At 45.7% G+C, this 18,891-nt stretch overlaps 1 protein-coding gene across 2 annotated transcripts in view; it reads left to right on the forward strand.

The window, feature by feature from the left end:
- The first annotated feature begins 164 nt into the window (after positions 1 to 164).
- DGLUCY (D-glutamate cyclase) overlaps positions 165 to 18,891 on the forward strand; it is a 168,288-nt gene continuing 149,561 nt past the window's right edge. For both annotated transcript variants that reach the window (XM_068254588.1, XM_068254587.1), the window contains exons 1-2: positions 165 to 230; positions 11,857 to 11,974. In XM_068254588.1, the coding sequence (XP_068110689.1) occupies positions 11,872 to 11,974 (103 nt within the window). In that variant the 5' untranslated portion in view covers positions 165 to 230; positions 11,857 to 11,871. The remainder of the gene's footprint in view (positions 231 to 11,856; positions 11,975 to 18,891) is intronic.

Below are 18,891 nucleotides of genomic sequence, written 5' to 3' on the forward strand. Positions count from 1 at the left end.
GGTAGCTTCTCCATAGATCTAATAAAACGTACTCAGAAATGGCGTTTAATCGAATTATCTTTTTATACACCGTGACCTGGTGAAAGAATCTTCGCATCATGTAGTTCTGTTATTTGTCCACAAGATGTAGCTGTGGTAAGCAGAACTCCTCTTACCCGGGAACCTTTCCTCCTAGTCTCCGTTTCCCTCCGGTGACTGTTGTGATTGAGGGTTTTCTGGCATGCTGGGAGGTGAGCGATCGTGTCACCCTTTTACTTTATGTGGGTTTTATCATTGTGCAGACAAGCAGGTTATGATTCAGCGGGTGCTGGGGAACTATAAGCCTCAGCATGCCTTGCTGTCATTTTATTAGACTAATAATCCTCCCAGCAGCTGGAGAAGTCCTAAGATGGTTCTAAAGCCCCCCAGCCATAAATATATCATGGCTGTAGCTAAATACTAACACATTTGTTGCTAAAGGTGTATTATTCCAGTTATGTGACACTTTGTCCTTCCAGTGGAGTTTTGCCCTTGAAAGTTTTTGTTCCAGTAACTTCTCTGATACAATAATGTATTTATTACAGCAGATGTTAATGAGCTTAAAGTGTACCTGTGGCGAAATTTCAGCAAAGGTTACCTTAGTGGTGGTAAACAGGAAAAGACGTGCAATCTTGCGCTGCTAGGACGGTAACCAAGGGTTGCTGCTGGCGGTCACACTTTAGCTGCTCCTTAGTAGCCCGGCTGGAGTACATTTGAAATCGGCTCCGGTAGACTTGGGCGCAGGATACAGCCGGTATAGGGCTGATCCTGTTTCTGCACAAGTCCGGGCCGATTTAATTACTATACCCCCTCCAGGCCGCCATGGATAGAGGGGGAATGAAATGATTCGGCTTCCAGCGATTGCTGGAGGCCGAATTATTATGTTTTTAAGCAATCTCGGCTCCGACGTTACTCACTGAGCGTTTCGGCGTTCCACGCCTTCATCAGGTTATCTGATGAAGGCGTGGAATGCCCGAAACGTGTAATAACGCCACCAGCACACGTTTACTCCCTGGTGGGGATTCCAGGGTCAGTTACCACCGGATCCACTCAACCCCGATGGCCACGGCAGCTTGAGGGTGCACCCACCTAGGAAGGATTTTAAGGCTGTTTGCCTAACTACATGTCTGCATTCATCTTACATCTAGTAAGTGAATTTTTATTTGCGCACTTTGTTATAAAAACTATGGAGCGATCTTTTTTCTCTACTTTTGCTCAGTAGTGGGAAACCTGGATAGTCCAGAGAATCCCCCCCCCCCCCCCCGCCTCCACCGATCCAGCGTTGGGACCCTCTAAATATAACCTAGCCTTGTCCAGTATGTTTTTGTAGCTGATCTCCCCCGTGTATGCATGTGGCCACACTGTGCAGGTGCTGTATTACAGAGTTGCTCCTGCACAGCTATTCCTCCAATGCATGAGTGGTCCCGTGCTACTGTGCAGCTGCATGCCCTACTGGCACCTGCGCAATGTGACCTCGCTCATACAAAGCAGCAGTGGGGTGGAGGAGTATCAAGGTCCATACTCACGGGGGACGGCCGTCGCCGCAACCGCGTGGCACGCGCATGTTGCGGCGACAGTTCGCCCGTGTGTATGACGCGCACGCCCCGAACCGTCGCCCGTCGGAGCTGTCGCCAGGCGATTGACATGTTCAATCGCCGGCTACACCCGTCGCCGCAACCTCGCCGGAACTGTCGCTTGTCCCGCATGTCTATGCGGGCTAGCGACAGCTACCCACACACAGCACACGGAGCTTCCGGCGGGGGGGAGGAACCTCGGCGACAGCTTCCGCCGCATCGCTAATCCCTCTGCTGCCGTGTGGATGCAGAGGGACTTGGCGACGAGCTGTCGCCGAACTGTCGCGCACACGCTCCCGTGTGCAGCGACAGCTACAATTGTCCCCCCGTGAGTACTTAGCTTTAGAGAAGGCTTCCCTCAACTGAAGTATTATTTGTTTTCTGCAAAGAGAATCTGTAAGGAAAAAAAGTTCCCCTATGCGGTACTTGCCTGGGGAGGGTAAAGCCTCTGGATCCTGATGAGATTACCCCTGTCCTCCTGTGTAGCCCCGATCCAGCGCTGGCAACCCCCTGAAAATGTGCGCGCAGGCGGAGTGGTGCCCACAGCAGACGGAAATATTTACCTTTGCGTTCCAGTGCAGGCGTAATACCATCTTCCCTTTGAGCTCAGACGGAAATAGTCGAGCCTGATTGGGCTCGCTGTTCTGTGCCTGTGCAGTAGAGCGGACCCTATTGGGCTGGGCTATTTCCGGCTAAAGCCCAGGGGGAAGATGATACCGCACCTGCACTGGATCATAAAGGTAAATATTGCTGTCTGCTGCTGATAGATGGAGACAGCGCTAGATTGCCGGGACACCGGAGGACGGAGGAAGCCTCATTAGGGTCCAGAGGCTTCCCCCTCCCGAGGTAAGTATCCCCCGGGGGCATTTTTCTTACAGGTACTCTTTAAAGGTTTGCTTTAACGAAAGCCTGAACTGAACATAAAGTTATGAGATAATGAATTGTAGCATGAATGGTAAATAGAGCATTTTTAACCTCCCTGGCGGTAAACCCGTGCTGAGCTCGGGCTATGCCGCCGGGAGGCACCGCTCAGGCCCCGCTGGGCCGATTTGCATAATTTTTTTTTTCTGCACGCAGCTAGCACTTTGCTAGCTGCGTGCAGTGCCCAATCGCCGCCGCTATACGCGTCGCCGCAGCCGCAGAGGGGCTGGGGGGATGCCGCTGAGCAGCGGCTATCATGTAGCGAGACCTCGTCTCGCTACATGAAAAAAAATATATATTTTTTTAAAAAAACGTATTTGCTGCCCCCTGGCGGATTTTGACAAACCGCCAGGAGGGTTAATATTGAGCAGAGTCTCATATTATCAGTTTTTTAAAATGAAAAGCTTGGCTCATAAAGATATAACTTACCCATGTAGAGGGAAGTCACTGGATCCTGTAAAGGGTTCCTGACTCCTCCTCACTCCTGCAGCCGCTCGCCAGGACCCTCCAGAAGATCCGGGCTCCTCTTTAGGGTAGGAACACACTAGGCCAGTGATCTGCAAACTTGGCTCTCCAGCTGTCAAGAAACTTCAAGTCCCACAATGCATTGCAGGAGTCTGACAGCCACAATCATGATTCAAAAAGGCAAATGCATTGTGGGACTTGTAGTTCCTTAACAGCTGGAGAGCCAAGTTTGCAAATCACTGCACTAGGCAGAACGCATATGTGTTTTCCACTATGCTCTGCACTGCAAGAATGTTAGAACTCACAGATTATGAGCAGGATTTCTTTAAAGTTAATCACAGACAGTCACCTGTTTATCAGAAAGCATTAACCCCCCTGGCGGTATGAAAAATTCCGCCAGGGGGCAGCGCAGCAGTTTTTTTTTTTTAAATCATGTAGCGAGCCCAGGGCTCGCTACATGATAGCCGCTGCTCAGCGGCATCCCCCCAGCTCCGGCGATAGGCGATCAGGAAATCCCGTTCAAAGAATGGCGACGGGGCGGGATGACGTCAGCGACGTCGGGACGTCATTGGGAGTCCCGAACAACCCCTCGGCGCTGCCTGGCACTGATTGGCCATGCAGCGCACAGGGTCTGGGGGGGCCGCGCGCCGCATCAGATAGCGGCGATCGGGCGGGGGCCGGCGGCGATCAGAGTGCTGGCGCAGCTAGCAAAGTGCTAGCTGCGTCCAGCAAAAAAAAAAAATTATGAAAATCGGCCCAGCAGGGCCTGAGCGGCACCCTCCGGCGGCTTACCCCGTGTCCAGCACGGGGTTACCGCTAAGGAGGTTAAAGGACAACTGTAATGAGAGTGATAAGGAGGCTGCCATATTTATTTCCTTTTAATCACTTAAGGACCACGGGGTTTACCGCCTCTAGTGCCCAGGTTTTTTTTTTTTTTTTTTTTTACAAATTAGGCCACTGCAGCTGTAAGGGCTTGCTACTGGGCCATACATCTCAGCACACAAGTGATCCCCCCCCCTTTTCTGCCCACCAACAGAGATTCTGTTGGTGGGCTCTGATCGCTGCTGCCCTGTTTTTATATATATATATATATATATATATATATATATATATATATATATATATATATATATATCCCTAGCCCTCCCACCCGCCACCAGCCAATCACTGCGATCAGCTGTCATAGGCATCAGCCTATGACAGCCGATCGCTCCTGTTCCTCCCAGGGGGACACCCGTGTCACATGGTGGTCCCCAGTACATTGCTCCCATAGGTCGCAGCACTGTATAATGTAAATAGACGGTATTTTTGCCACCTAACAGTCTTCTAGCGGCGATCGCCGCTGGGGGTTTAAACGGGAATACGCCAGGATTTCACGCCAGTTGGCGTGGAGCGATCGGCAAGAAGTTAAACAATACCAGTTACCTGGCTGTCCTGTTGATTCTCTGCTTCTGATACTTTTAGCCATAGCCCCTGAACAAGCATGCAGCAGATCAGGTGTTTCTGACATTATTGTCAGATCTGACAAGCTTAGCTGCATGCTTGTTTCTGGTGTGTGTGATTCAGACACTACTGCAGCCAAATAGACCAGCAGGGCTGCCGGGCAACTGGTATTGTTTAAATGGAAAGATACCTGGCCGCCTCCATATTCTTCTCACTTCAGTTGTCCTTTAAAATGACACAAACCCAATGGGTTAGGACGGGTATATAACATTTCCCTGCATAGCTCAGGACACATTTCCTGGGTGTTGCACTCAGCTTCCCCATCCCCTGGTGTGACGGCCTCCTGACATGCCGCCTCCTATAGCTGCTATATCTTTATGCTTGTTGGAGGCATTAGAAGTCAGTTATCAGTATGGGGTTACAAAGGTTGCTGCACACACTTCTCTGGTCTGCTATTGCCTACATCTGCAGCCTTGTGTCTGGCCAGGCATGGCCAATGTGCACACCAAAACCCGCTAGCAGATCCGCAAAATGCTAGCAGATTTTGAAACGCTTTTTCTTCTTTTTCTGTAGCGTTTCAGCTAGCATTTTGCGGTTTTGTGTGGAGGTTTTGGTGTAGTAGATTTCATATATTGTTACAGTAAAGATGTTACTGAACAGCTTCTGTAACAAAAACGCTGGCAAAACCGCTCTGAACTGCCATTTCTCAGAGCCGTTTGCGTTTTTCCTATACTTAAAGAGACTCCGTAACAAAAATTGCATCCTGTTTTTTATCATCCTACAAGTTCCAAAAGCTATTCTAATGTGTTCTGGCTTACTGCAGCACGTTCTACTATCACCATCTCTGTAATAAATCAACTTATCTCTCTCTTGTCAGACTTGTCAGCCTGTGTCTGGAAGGCTGCCAAGTTCTTCAGTGTTGTGGTTCTGTGATGCATCTCCCCCCTCCAGGCCCTCTCTGCACACTGCCTGTGTATTATTTAGATTACGGCAGCTTCTCTCTTCTCTCTTATCTTTTACAAGCTGGATAAATCGTCCTCTGAGCTGGCTGGGCTTTCACATACTGAGGAATTACATACAGGCAGAGCTGTCTGCACTCTGCAGGAAGAAACAGTCTGACACTTCAGTGGAAGATAGCTGCAGGGGGAAAGAAACACACAAATGATCTCTTGAGATTCAAAAGGAAGGGTGTATACAGCCTGCTGGTGTATGGATGTATTTTCTATGTGTGGACATACTGTACATCAACCTACTTCCTGTTTTGGTGGCCATTTTGTTTGTTTATAAACAAACTTTTTAAAACTGTTTTTAACCACTTTTAATGCGGCGAGGAGCGGCGAAATTGTGACAGAGGGTAATAGGAGATGTCCCCTAACGCACTGGTATGTTTACTTTTGTGCGATTTTAACAATACAGATTCTCTTTAACATTGAGGCAGAAACGCCTCTGCAATCCAAAATCTGCTGCAGCCCGGGAGTATGCGTTTCAGCAAAACGCCTCCCGCTCTGGTGTGCACCACCCCATTGAGATACATTACCCAAGCGTTTCCACATCCGCAGCCACAAGCGGATCCGCAGCAGAACCGCTCTGGTGTGCACTAGGCCTATGTTGGCATGCAGGGCAGAGATGGATAGAAGCTTCTGCAGCTCTGAAAACAGAAGGCAAGACAAAGCTGACCACTGATCAAGTTGCTTGGCTCTTAAAAAGAGGAACTCCTAGAAAATTACCTCCGCACATTTTTGACTGTACTTTGGTTAGATTGACTTTTAACAAACTTCCTCTCTGCTCTAAAAGATAAGCAACCGCATAATAACTTTCAAAGAAAAACATTTATTTGTTACAGCTGATCCAAATCCTGCAATAAATCAGCAGCGTGTCTACTTCCTGCTTTCATGAAGATGATGGGGAATTTGACAGCCGCTACTCTCTAAATACATACAGGGTGCATTTCTCCATGTTTTCTTTCTGTCCAGTGCAAGAGTTCAGGTCCACTTTAAACATTTAAAAAAGTAAAAGCTTGTAGATACTTTTGAAGTCGTTATAATTAATAAAAACAGAAAAGGAGGAACATCCTATATAATAATATACAAGTGTCTCTGCGTCCCATGTCCCTGTGTCAGTGCTTTTGCCCTATTGTGCATGTCAGCCATTGGGACAGGACGCAGGACGAGTCAGGGGGCGGGCGGTTCGGCCGTTTGTGTGGGCACATGCGGCGGATGAACGTTTATGCGCGCTGTAATGTTTTGGCGGTTTTTAAATGGGCTTAGGTCGCCTAGTCTATTATATTGTGGCTAGGAGCACACTAAGCTGAGCAGAAAACCATGAGGTTTTTGCATTGTGCGTTTTTGCATTTTTTGATGTTTGTGTTGCGTTTTGGTGCATTTACATTCTTTCAATATTTTCCCTTTTTTTTCAGTGGAGTAAAATACAGTATCATTTTATAAACCACGCATCAAAAACGCATGTTAAACGAATACTACGTCTCCATTGAAATATATTATGTGCATCCCAAAGACTTTCATTATGAAAAGAAAACACTTTTTTCCAGGGCTGTGGAGTCGGTACAAAAATCTCTAGACTCCGACTCCTCAGTTTCTGAAACCATGACTCCGACTCCAACTCCGGGTACTCAAAATTGCTCAGACTCCGACTCCTCGACTCCGACTCCTTAGTCTAATACTTAACAGGGCCGTGGATTTTGTACAAAAATCATGTGACATCCGACTCCTGACTCCGACTCCCCAGTTTCTGAAACCACGACTCCGACTCCACAGCCCTGCTCTTTTCTTTTCTCTGCAACACTAGTGATTCTGCCTTGGGTGCTTCTAGCATGCATGTTAAAAAGGAAGGTGGCAGAACCTAGTACTTCAAGAACAAATGGATCCCCACACAACTAAGGGGATGATCCCATAGCCAATAAATCACAATTCTGGCACCTGAAGCTAGAGGTATGTGGAGGCTGCCATATTTATTCCCTGTTAAGCAACACCAGTTGCTTGGCAGCCCTGCTGATCCTCTGCCTCTTTCAGCCAAAGCCCCTGAACAAGCATGCAGCAGATCAGGTGTTTCTGACATTGTCGGATCTGACAAGATTAGCTGCATGCTTGTTTCTGGTGTGATTCAGACACTACTGCAGCCAAAGAGATCAGCAGGGCTGCCAGGCAACTGGTATTGTTTAAAAGGAAACCTCCATCTCCCTCTCAGTTTAGGTTCCCTTTAAGGTGGCCATACAGTTATAGATTTTCAGCAGATTTGACCATCAGATAGATTTCTGTTAGATGCCTGTCAAATCGAATCAGGGATCTATCTGATGTGTGGCACACACTAGGAACAGATTTCCAATAAATTTCAGAATGAAATCTATTGGAAATCAATCTAAATGCATTATTGGACCATTACATCCAATGCAACTCTATGGGCCATCGATCTGGTGCCAGCAGCAGATCGACCTAGATTTTCCATCCTGTCAGATAGATCAAATCGATCGAAATCGGCTGCAAATCGATCGATAGATTTGATAGAATAAATTTCTGATCTATTCCATAGAATCGATCTATGGCTGAAATTGACCAGTGTGTGACGGCTGGGGTGGGAGGGATGGAGGGGTGCACTTTGGTGTCTCAGCCTTGGGTGCTGGAGGACCTTGTGCCGGCTCTGGCTGCTACTGTCTATAGAGCACGTCCTAGTGGCTGCAAGCCAGATAACTAGATATTAAGGTGTTGGGGGCCCTGGGCCTGGGGAGCCTCTTAGTCTAATAGCAATCAGTGTGTGACAGCTGGGGTGGGAGGGATGGAGGGGTGCACTTTGGTGTCTCAGCCTTGGGTGCTGGAGGACCTTGTCCCAGCTCTGGAGAGGGTGAATTCACTGCTAAAGGTCCAACACTTCTGCTCAGGAAAGATATAAACCTCGGCCCCTAAAATCTCCATTACTGTAAACTTTTAGGGACCCGGCCAAGTAGTTTACTACAGCTTCTCACAAAAGTGTGTGTGTGTAGGTGTGTGTGTAGGTGTGTGTGTAGGTGTGTGTGTAGGTGTGTAGGTGTGTGTGTGTGTGTGTGTGTGTGTGTGTGTGTGTGTGTGTGTGTAGGTGTGTGTGTGGGTGTGTGTGTGTAGGTGTGTGGTGTGTGTGTGTGTGTGTGTGTGGGGGGGGGGGGGGTGCGCGTGTGTGTGTGTGTGTGTGTAGGTGTAGGTGTGTGTGTGTGTGTGTAGGTGTGTGTGTAGGTGTGTGTGTGTGTAGGTGTGTGGTGTGTGTGGTGTGTGTGGGGGGGGTGCGCGCGTGTGTGTGTGTGTGTAGGTGTGTGTGTAGGTGTGTGTGTGTGTGTGTAGGTGTGTGTAGGTGTGTGATGTGTGTGGTGTGTAGGTGTGTGTGTAGGTGTGTGATGTGTGTGTGTGTGTGTGTGTGTGTGTGTGTGTGTGTGTGTGTGTGTGTGTGTTACCGGCATGTGTGCTGCAAGTAACGCTTTATATTACTTATTATTTTTATTTATATTATTACACTATCTTTTCCTTAACATTTTCTTTCCATGAGTGACCTTGTATACCGCAGTGAGACATTCATAAACAGAGTTCAAGATTCATGTATAATAGTTTAACCAGCTGGTTAGCAATTGCTGCCTGTAAGTGAGCTGGTTCTGGTAATCTGCCGTTGTGTGGGATAGTAAGCCGTGATGGCGGCAGATCCTGCGGCTGCTATGGACGTATCTGTGCAATCGCTATCTCAGGTATGTGGGGGGAGGGAGGGACAGTATTTCAGGGGTTCTATTCCCGCCAGCAAATATTTTTTCTGTATAGAGCAGTCACTATAAAGCAACTTTCCAAGTTCACTTTTGAGTTTTATCTGTTGTCAGACGTTTCCCCTCTCCCTGCCCAGTGATCGGTCCCCAGCAGTGGCGTAGCAATAGGGGGTGCAGAGGTAGCGACCGCTTCGGGGCCCTTGGGCCAGAGGGGCCCCCGAAGGGTCCACCCTTTATCACAGTATTAGCTCTCTATTGGTCCTGTGTTGGTAATAATCACTTCTATAGGTGCTTTGAACAGTAGTAATCCTTAACACACTATTCCCCATCCCCTTCTGACACTGTGTTGTCCTTGGCAGGTTTTAGTGTGCTGTATAATTATGTATAGAGTGCTTGGGGGGGCATCTAAAACTTGCATCGGGGCCCGTAGCTCCTTGGCTATGCCACTGGTCCCCAGAGTTTACATCAATGACTTGTGAATAGGGCCAAGATAAAAAAAATGGCAGAGATCGACGGGGAGAGGAGAGGGAATATGTAGTGGTGTGTGTGTGTGTGTGTAACTGTAAAAATTTTTATATATATATATATATATATATATATATTTAGAGGCCTGCGGGGCCTAATCTTTCAGACCCGCACCCGACCCACAACCCGCTTTCTGGTGAATTTGGTACCTGCACCCGACCCGCACCTACAGACCAGCTACCCGCGGCTGACATGCAACCCAATTAAAATGAAAACGGGTACCCGAACCCGCATTTTGGGTAATCCACGCGTACCCAACCCGATGCAGGGTCAGGTACTCGTGGGTTACTTTGTGTGTGTGTGTGTGTGTGTGTGTATGTGTGTGTGTGTGTGTATATATATATATATATATATATATATATATATATATATATATATATATATATATATATATATATATATATATATATATATATATATATATATATATATATATATATATATATATATATATATATGGTATTTCCCATATTTATACAACTGGTTTTGCAGGTCTTTTACAAAAAACACAGACCCAATCACATCTCTCGCTATTCTTCAAGGGGTCGCAATCTAATGTTTAGTTATAAACCAATTACACTCTGATTCATAAATTAGTATATATTGAATTGTACCACAGCAAAATATAATTGTATTAATCGTAAAAAACATCCTTACTTTGAACTTTTTAAAATGTATTTTCTGAAAAACTACAGGGTCTTTTTTGAAAAACTTTTATACTCATGTATAAGCCAAATTTTTCAGCACAAAAAAATCAGTTTTGATACGAGTCAGTGGAGCACAACGGATGGTGGAGCAGGTTTTGTTACTGGCAGAAGAGCTTTAGGATCTTGTACTAGTGATCCTGCTCTTGCCAGCTGGCTCCCTGCTCTGTCTGTGCCCTCCATCCCCTGCAACATGGTGTGCAGAGTGCGCTGCTCAAGACTACCTGTGTCCCCTGGCTTGTGGAGCGGAGCGTGTAAGCAACGTGTCAGTGGTGCAATGATCAGGGATTCTGACAATCACTGTGTCTCATATCTATGACACCATCTAGTGGCATCTTGAGGCACAGCTGTATCATCCTTGGGGCACATCTGGCTATGGGGAGGGGGGATGACTTCTACTAGGGCAGGGAACCTTGGCTCTCCAGCTGTTTAGGAACTACAAGTCCTACAATGCATTGCAGGAGTCTGTCAGCCACATTTATGATTAATAAAGGCAAATGCATGCTGGGATTTATAGTTTTATCACAGCTGGAGAGCCAAGGTTCCCTACCACTGTACTAGGGGCACATCTGGCTAATGTGGAGGGGGCTATACTAGGGAGGGGGCTTATACGCGAGTCAATCACTCCTTCTTGGTTTCTAAAACTAAAGAAGAAAAAGGGCTGTGTGCTCAGGCCAGGGCCCATATGCAATTCACTTTTTTTCCTGAGTTTTCTTCTGAGTGATATTTTCACCTTTTAACCCACCAGAAAGCAAGAGAATACTCAAAATAGTTTTGATAGTTCTTTTTGGTACTTTCTCAATTGCAAAGTGCTGAAAAGGTATTAAAGGCTGGGTTCACATATGACATAGCGTTAAAAAGTAGCGTTTTAGGATGGTGCTTTGGCGATTTTCTTTTGTGTTTTTGGTGCGTTTTGTGCTTTTTTTTTTTTTTTTACGCAGATGAGTTTTTAATGCGTTTTTCGTGCATTTTAATGTGTTTGTGGTTTGCTAATGTAAAATGCATATGCGTTTTGTATGCGTTTTTTAAATACATTTATGCAAATCATTAGGAAGGCAACAGGAAGCGGAAACACATCAGAGATCTTTGTTTTTAATCAAAAACACATTAAAAAACGCATGTAAAACCCTACGCAAATACGTTCCCATAGACTTTCATTATGTGCGTTTGGCAGCCAACCTGCATAATATGCAACACTACTAGTGTTTGCGAAACACATACTGTACAAACGCAGCGTCTTCTGCGTCCTATAGACTAACATTGCTGCATAAAATGCAGCGTTTTACGCTACGCTAGTGTTTCTGGTATGTGTGCCTTACATAGAAGATGAACATTCTCTCCTAAGAGAAAACTCAGAAGAAAAAGCTAATTGCATATGGGCCCGGGGGTCACCTGACTTATATACTGGCTGCCTCATGTCTATTGACTAATGAAATATTATGATATTGTGACAAGCTGATGATTTGTTCCCCAGGAGTCCTCATCTGACATGGTTTGTCTGCACGCCCTACGGAATCTCCTCCCAGCCGCGGTCCGGGGATTCATCCGACACAACAAGATTAGCGTCCGCAACACTTCCGGGCTGTCCGCAGGTATCACTTATAGAGCACTAGAGTGAATAGACATGATTATGGAAACCAAACCAGCAGATATGAATGCCTGGCTTTATGCTCATCTGTGTGCAGAGGGGGAGGTTACAGAGGCATCCACTAGGGGTTGAATAGGGTAATGGTTAAAGGGAACCCGATGTGAGAGGGGAATGGAGGCTGCCATATTTATTTCCTTTTAAACAATACCGGTTACCTGGCAGTCCTCCTGATCCTGTGTCTCTAATACTTTTCGCCATAGACCCTGAAAAAGCATGCGGCAGATCATGTACTCTGACTCAGGTTTTACTGCATACACAATATGCTTGTTCCAGGGTTTTGACTTAGACACTATGCCAGAAGATAAACAGGGCTGCCAGGAAACTGGCATTGTTTACAAGGAAATAAATATGGAAGCCTCCATATCCCTCTCACCTCGGGTTCCCTTTAAGGGCTCTGCCTTTGACACAGTAGATCAGGGTTTGAATTTGATCTCTTCCTGTTCAGTAAACTAGCACCTTTTCAGTAAGGAGACCCTGAGCAAGTCTCCAGCACACTGCTACTGCCTACTGAGGGCGTCCTAGCGGCTCCAGCTCTGGTGCTTTGTGTCCACCAGGAGAAAATGCAATATACAGTCAGGTCCATATTGGGACATCTACACAATTCTACAATTCTTGGCTCTATACTCAACCACAGTGGATTTAAAATGAAGCAAACATGATGTGCTTTAACTGCAGACTGTCAGCTTTAATTTGAGGGTATTTACATCCAGAACAGGTGAACGGTGTGGGAATTACAACAGTTTGCATACGTGCCTCCCACTTGTTAAGCGAGCAAAAGTAATGGGACAGAATAATAATCATAAATCAAACGTACACTTTTTAATACTTGGTTGGAAATCTTTTTCAGTCGATTACAGCCTGAAGTCTGGAACATACAGACATCACCAGATGCTGGGTTTCATCCCTGGTGATGCTCTGCCCAGGGCTGTGGAGTCGGAGTCGAGGAGTCGGAGTCAGGGCAATTTTTGGATACCTGGAGTTGGTATCGGGAGAAAATGCTCCAACTTCGACTCCTAATGAATTTAAACTGTAATTACGGTAAAATAGAAAATATGATAAAATGTTCTACTTCTCAGATAATGGTCATCATAAACTCTTGGCATTCTCTTGATGAGCTTCAAGAGGTAGTCACTTCACAGGTGTGCCCTGTCAGGTTTAATAAGTGGGATTTCTTGCCTTATAAATGTGGTTGGGACCATCAGTTGCGTTGTGGAGAAGTCAGGTGGATACACAGCTGATAGTCCTACTGAATAGACTGTTAGAATTTGTATTATGGCAAGAAAAAAGCAGAAAAAAGTAAAGAAAAACGAGTGGCCATCATTACTTTAAGAAATGAAGGTCAGTCAGTCCGAAAAATTGTGAAAACTTTGAAAGTGTCCCCAAGTGCAGTCTCAAAAACCATCAAACACTACAAAGAAACTGTCTCACATGCGGACCGACCCCAGGAAAGGAAGACCAAGAGTCACATCTGCTGTGGAGGATAAGTTCATCCGAGTCACCAGCCTCAGAAATCGCAGGTTAACAGCAGCTCAGATTAGAGACCAGGTCAATGCCACACAGAGTTCTAGCAGCAGACACCTCTCTAGAACAACTGTTAAGAGGAGACTGTGTGAATCAGGCCTTCATGGTGGAATATCTGCTAGGAAACCACAGCTAAGGACAGGCAACAAGCAGAAGAGACTTGTTTGGGCTAAAGAACACAAGGAATGGACATTAGACCAGTGGAAATCTGTGCTTTGGTCTGATGAGTCCAAATTTGAGATTTTTGGTTCCAACCACCGTGTCTTTGTGCGACGCAGAAAAGGTGAACGGATGGTCTCTACATGCCTGGTTCCCACCGTGAAGCATGGAGGAGGTGTGATGGTGTGGGGGTGCTTTGCTGGTGACCCTGTTGGGGATTTATTCAATATTGAAGGCATACTGAACCAGCATGGCTACCACAGCATCTTGCTGCGGCATGCTATTCCATCCGGTTTGCGTTTATTTGGACCATCATTTATTTTTCAACAGGACAATGACCCCAAACACACCTCCACGCTGTGTAAGGGCTATTTGACCAGGAAGGAGAGTGATTGGGTGCTGCGCCAGATGACCTGGCCTCCACAGTCACCAGGCCTGAACCCAATTGAGATGGTTTGAGGTGAGCTGGACCGCAGAGTGAAGGCAAAAGGGCCAACAAGTGCTAAGCATCTCTGGGAACTCCTTCAAGACTGTTGGAGGACCATTTCAGGTGACTACCTCTTGAAGCTCATCAAGAGAATGCCAAGAGTGTGCAAAGCAGTAATCAAAGCAAAAGGTGGCTACTTTGAAGAACCTAGAATATGACAGATTTTCAGTTGTTTCACACTTTTTGGTTATGTACTATACTTCCACATGTGTTAATTCATAGTTTGGATGCCTTCAGTGTGAATCTACAATGTTCATAGTCCTGAAACGAAAGAAAACTCTTTGAATGAGAAGGTGTGTCCAAACTTTAGGTCTGTAATAAATATATATATATATATATATATAACATCTTTGCTGTAAGAATAAAGCCTGATGTGTAGCCATGTCACTAATAGAGATGGTCAATGAGATAATTATTCTGCGTTGATGCTGGTTTATGCAAATGTATGCACTCCCTTTGCTCATGAAATCAAATAATTTGATATGTTGTTAAAATTTGGTTTGATGACTAGGAGTAAAAAGGTACCTGAGAAGGATAAAAAGAAACGTTTTATACATACCTGGGGCTTCCTCCAGCCCCCTTCAGGCTAAACCAGTCGCTGTTCTCCTCCGCCACCTGGATCTTCTGCTATAAGTCCCGGTAATTCAGCCAGTCAGCGCAATCAGGCTGCGTGTCGCTCCCACAGCCAGGAGCGTTCTGCACCTGCGCAATAATGCTGCACAGGTTTAGTACACTCCCAGCAGCGGAGTGTGTGCATGCGCACTACATCCGACTGGCTTAAAGTACCTGGACTCATAGTAGAAGATCCAGGTGGTGGAGGAGGACAGCGAGGGACTGATTATCCTGAAGGCGGCTGGAGGAAGCCCCAGGTCTGTATAAAACTTTAATTTCATCTGTCTCATGTTTACTTTGTTACACAGTAGTACTATACTCTACATATGCACTCCCCACAGAGCTGCAGGGAATCCACTGAGAATGTTGTGCACATTGAACACAGAGGTGTTGTCTATCACCCATAAACCTGGTTCAGATTGTGCATGAAGAATGTGTAATAGAGGAAGAATCTCCTTGTTCCCCTGCAGAGTACCTGCACATCATTCTTACATGTACCCACACTTACATTGCCTAGGGCCTGATAGATGTTCAGATTGTGCATGAAAAATGTGTAAGGGCAGGAACCCACTAGAGCGATTTTCTGAGCGTTTAGGGAGCGATTCAAACCGCTAGCGATTTCCCTAAACGCTCAGCTAACGTTAATGGATGGGCCAAATTCCACTGGAGCGATTGCGATTACCAAATCGCAAAACGCAGGACATACAGCTGTTTTCGTGTTTAGCGTTAGCGTTTCTGCAATGTAAAGTATATAAACGCTGGCATAATCGCTCATCAAAACCTACACAGAGCAATTTTGCAAGCGTTTTTACATTACTGCACACTGTAACAAAATGAAAATTAATTGAAAGGACCAATCAGAATTAAAAACGGTAATCGCTACACAATCGCTGGCAAAAACCTTACACTTTTTAAAATCGCTCTCAAAAACCTTCATGAAATCGCTTACAAAACGCTCATACAAAACGCTAGCGATTGCGATTAGCGATAGCATTTTGTAGTGGGTTCCAGGCCTAATAGAGGAAGAATCTCCTCATTCCCCTGCAGAGTACCTGCACATCACTCTTGCATATACCCACAGTCACATTGCCTAGGGCCTGATAGATGTTCTTTATTCCTGTCTTCTACAAGTACTCTTACCAAGGACTAGTTTTAGTCTATGACTAAAAGTATTAGAGGCAGAAGATCACCTGGCTAGCCAGGTAACTGGTATTGTTTAAAAGGGAATAAATATGGCAGCCTCCATATCCCTCTCACTTCAGTTGTATTTTACAATTCCTAAGCGTTGGCAGTTAAGAGATGTTTCATGTTACATACTTTCAGTCAATACGATTGTAATATGCAAATTAGAGGAGTCGGAGTCGGTGGAATCTTAACCTAAGGAGTTGGAGTTGGTGGATTTTTGTATCGACTCCACAGCCCTGGAGCCTCTGCCAGGCCTTTACTGTAATTGTCTTCAGGTCCTGCTTGTTCTTGAAGCATATTCCCTTCAGTCTTGTCTTCAGCAAGTGAAATGCACGCTCAATTGGATTCAGGTCAAGTGAGTGTGACATTGCATAACATTCCACTTCTTTCCCTTTAAAAACTCTCTGGTTGCTTTTGCGGTATGCTTTGGGTCATTGACCATCTGCACTGTGAAGCGCTATCCAATGAGTTCTGAAGCATTTGGCTGAATATGAGCAGATAATATTGCCCGAAACACTTCTGAATTCATCTTGCTGCTTTTGGCAGCAGTCACATTATCAATAAATACAAGAGAACCCTTCCATTGGCAGCCATACATGCCCACACCATGACACTACCACCACCATGCTTCACTGATGGTGGTATGCTTAGGATCATGAGCAGTTCCTTTCCTTCTCCATACTCTTCTCTTCCCATCACTCTGGTACAAGCTGATCTTGGTCTCATCTGTCCATAGGATGTTGTTCCAGAACTGTGAAGGCTTTTTTAGATGTCATTTGGCAAACTAATCTGGCCTTCCTGTTTTTGAGGCTCACCAATGGTTTACATCTTGTAGTGAACCCTCTGTATTCACTCTGGTGAAGTCTTCTCTTGATTGTTGACTTTGACACACATACATCTACCTCCTAGAGAGTGTTCTTGATCTGGCCAGCTGTGAAGGGTGTTTTCCTGCCTATCCAAACAAGGCTGGAAATTAGACGAAGGGGTGGAGCTTCTAGTGGTGGAGGAGGTGCCACCACTGTTAATTCAGTAGGCCTAGCAATTGAATACTTCCATTCCAGCGCAGGAGACTTGGGCGCAGCAGTGAGTAACTTCAGCGCCGTCAAACACTGTAATTCGGCCTCCAACAATTGCTGGAAGCCGAATTATTTCATTCCCCACCATCCATGGCGGCCTGGAGGGGGAATAGTATTTAAAATCAATGGGAATTTGTGCAGGAGCAGGATAAGCAATACAAGTCTATGGCGCCGATTCCTCTCGTACGCCTAGCAATGGATTGTCAGTAAAGCGTACATAATTTCAAGCTAAGGCAGAAATATGCAAATTATGCATGCAAATCATATTAATAACTAGGCTGTTTTACTTGTTTTATTTTCCTGCCTGAAAGAGTTAATTTCTAGGCATGGGAGTGACAGCTTCTGTCTTGTCGGTACCTTGTTGGGAATATAGTAAACATGACTGATAAGCAAATTACAGCCATAAAGGTTTTCCTGGCAGAATACAACTTCGGAGAGCAGGGAGAGATAACATACATGAACTATTGACCTTTTTCTAACTCTGGGACACTTGATAGGTTGCCACTGATTAGAGACAGTAAAATATTGTAAATGTAAATCCTCTATGATAAAACCCCTGTGACCCTGCATCACGCTGTCCCTGTGTAGCTTGGTCTGTGCTTTTTACTACTGCGCATGTGCGCAGCATGGACCCGGCCTCACAAAGACAGGAGGACTGGGCCAGGGAGCCGGGCGGACGTGTGAGCGGGCAGCCGGGTGTGCGGCGGGTACGCAGCGGGCGCGCACGCACGCGCAGTAACATGCGGCGGGCATCGGCGAGAAACAGACCCTAGTATAAAATAAAGCCCTAGGATACATAAAAAAGTAATTTTAGGAGTAGGAGGATTCTGTTTCAATGCGGAATCATTTGCATCTGATTGGCCATCCTTAATCCTGACCTGTAAAGAAGGAGGGGAGGCAGAGTAGAATCTTTGGACAGAGGAAGACAAAAGCAGCTGGCCAAAATAATCTGGCATAAACAACTTGAAGAATACATTGAGGACAGGAAAGCCTTTATAGACTATCACCCGATAGGATCACCAATGTTTGTATTGGTATTGGGTTATTTGTGTGTGTATCCAAAGCTTTATTGGCGTGTGTGTGGATCGGTCTGTGTATTGGATGGCTGAGATCTGCATAGGGCCATGATGAGGACGGTGTCCTGGCGGGGTCCAAATTCCAATCACTGTCTGCTGGTGAATAATTACCAGACTCAGAGCTGGAGATCAGTGTGCAGAAGCTCAGCATGTTTCTGTCCACTCGTACCAAGAACATGTGATCATGGAGGCAATCGGTATGTCTCTGCACACGCGTGTTCATGTGATGTGTGTTGGCGTGTTTGTGCATTATTTTTAAAGCACATCTGAAGTGGGATATGGAGGCTGCCATATTTATTTCATTTTAAACAATGCAGATTGCCTGGCTGTCCTGCTGATCCTCTGCCTCCAATGCTTTTAGCCATAGCCCATGAACAAGCATGCAGGTCAGATGTTTCTGACTGGATTAGCTGCATGCTTGTTTCAGGTGTGCGATTCAGACATTGCTGCAGCCAGTTTAATCAGCAGCATAGCCAGGCAACTGGTATTGTTTAAAAGGGAAATAAATATGACAGCCTCCATATCCCTCACAGTTTAGGTGTCCTTTAAAGGACAACTAAAGTTAGAAGTATATGGAGGCTGACATATTTATTTCCTTTTAAACAATACCAGTTGCCTGGCAGCCCTGCTGATCTTTTTGGCTTCATCAGTGTCTGAATCACACACCTGAAACATGCATGCAGCTTATCCAGTCAGAAAAATCTGATCTGCATGCTTGTTTAAGGTCTATAGCTAAACGTATTAG

The sequence above is a fragment of the Hyperolius riggenbachi genome, chromosome 9 (assembly GCF_040937935.1).
Source record: "Hyperolius riggenbachi isolate aHypRig1 chromosome 9, aHypRig1.pri, whole genome shotgun sequence".
Classification (NCBI taxonomy): Eukaryota; Metazoa; Chordata; class Amphibia; order Anura; family Hyperoliidae; genus Hyperolius; species Hyperolius riggenbachi.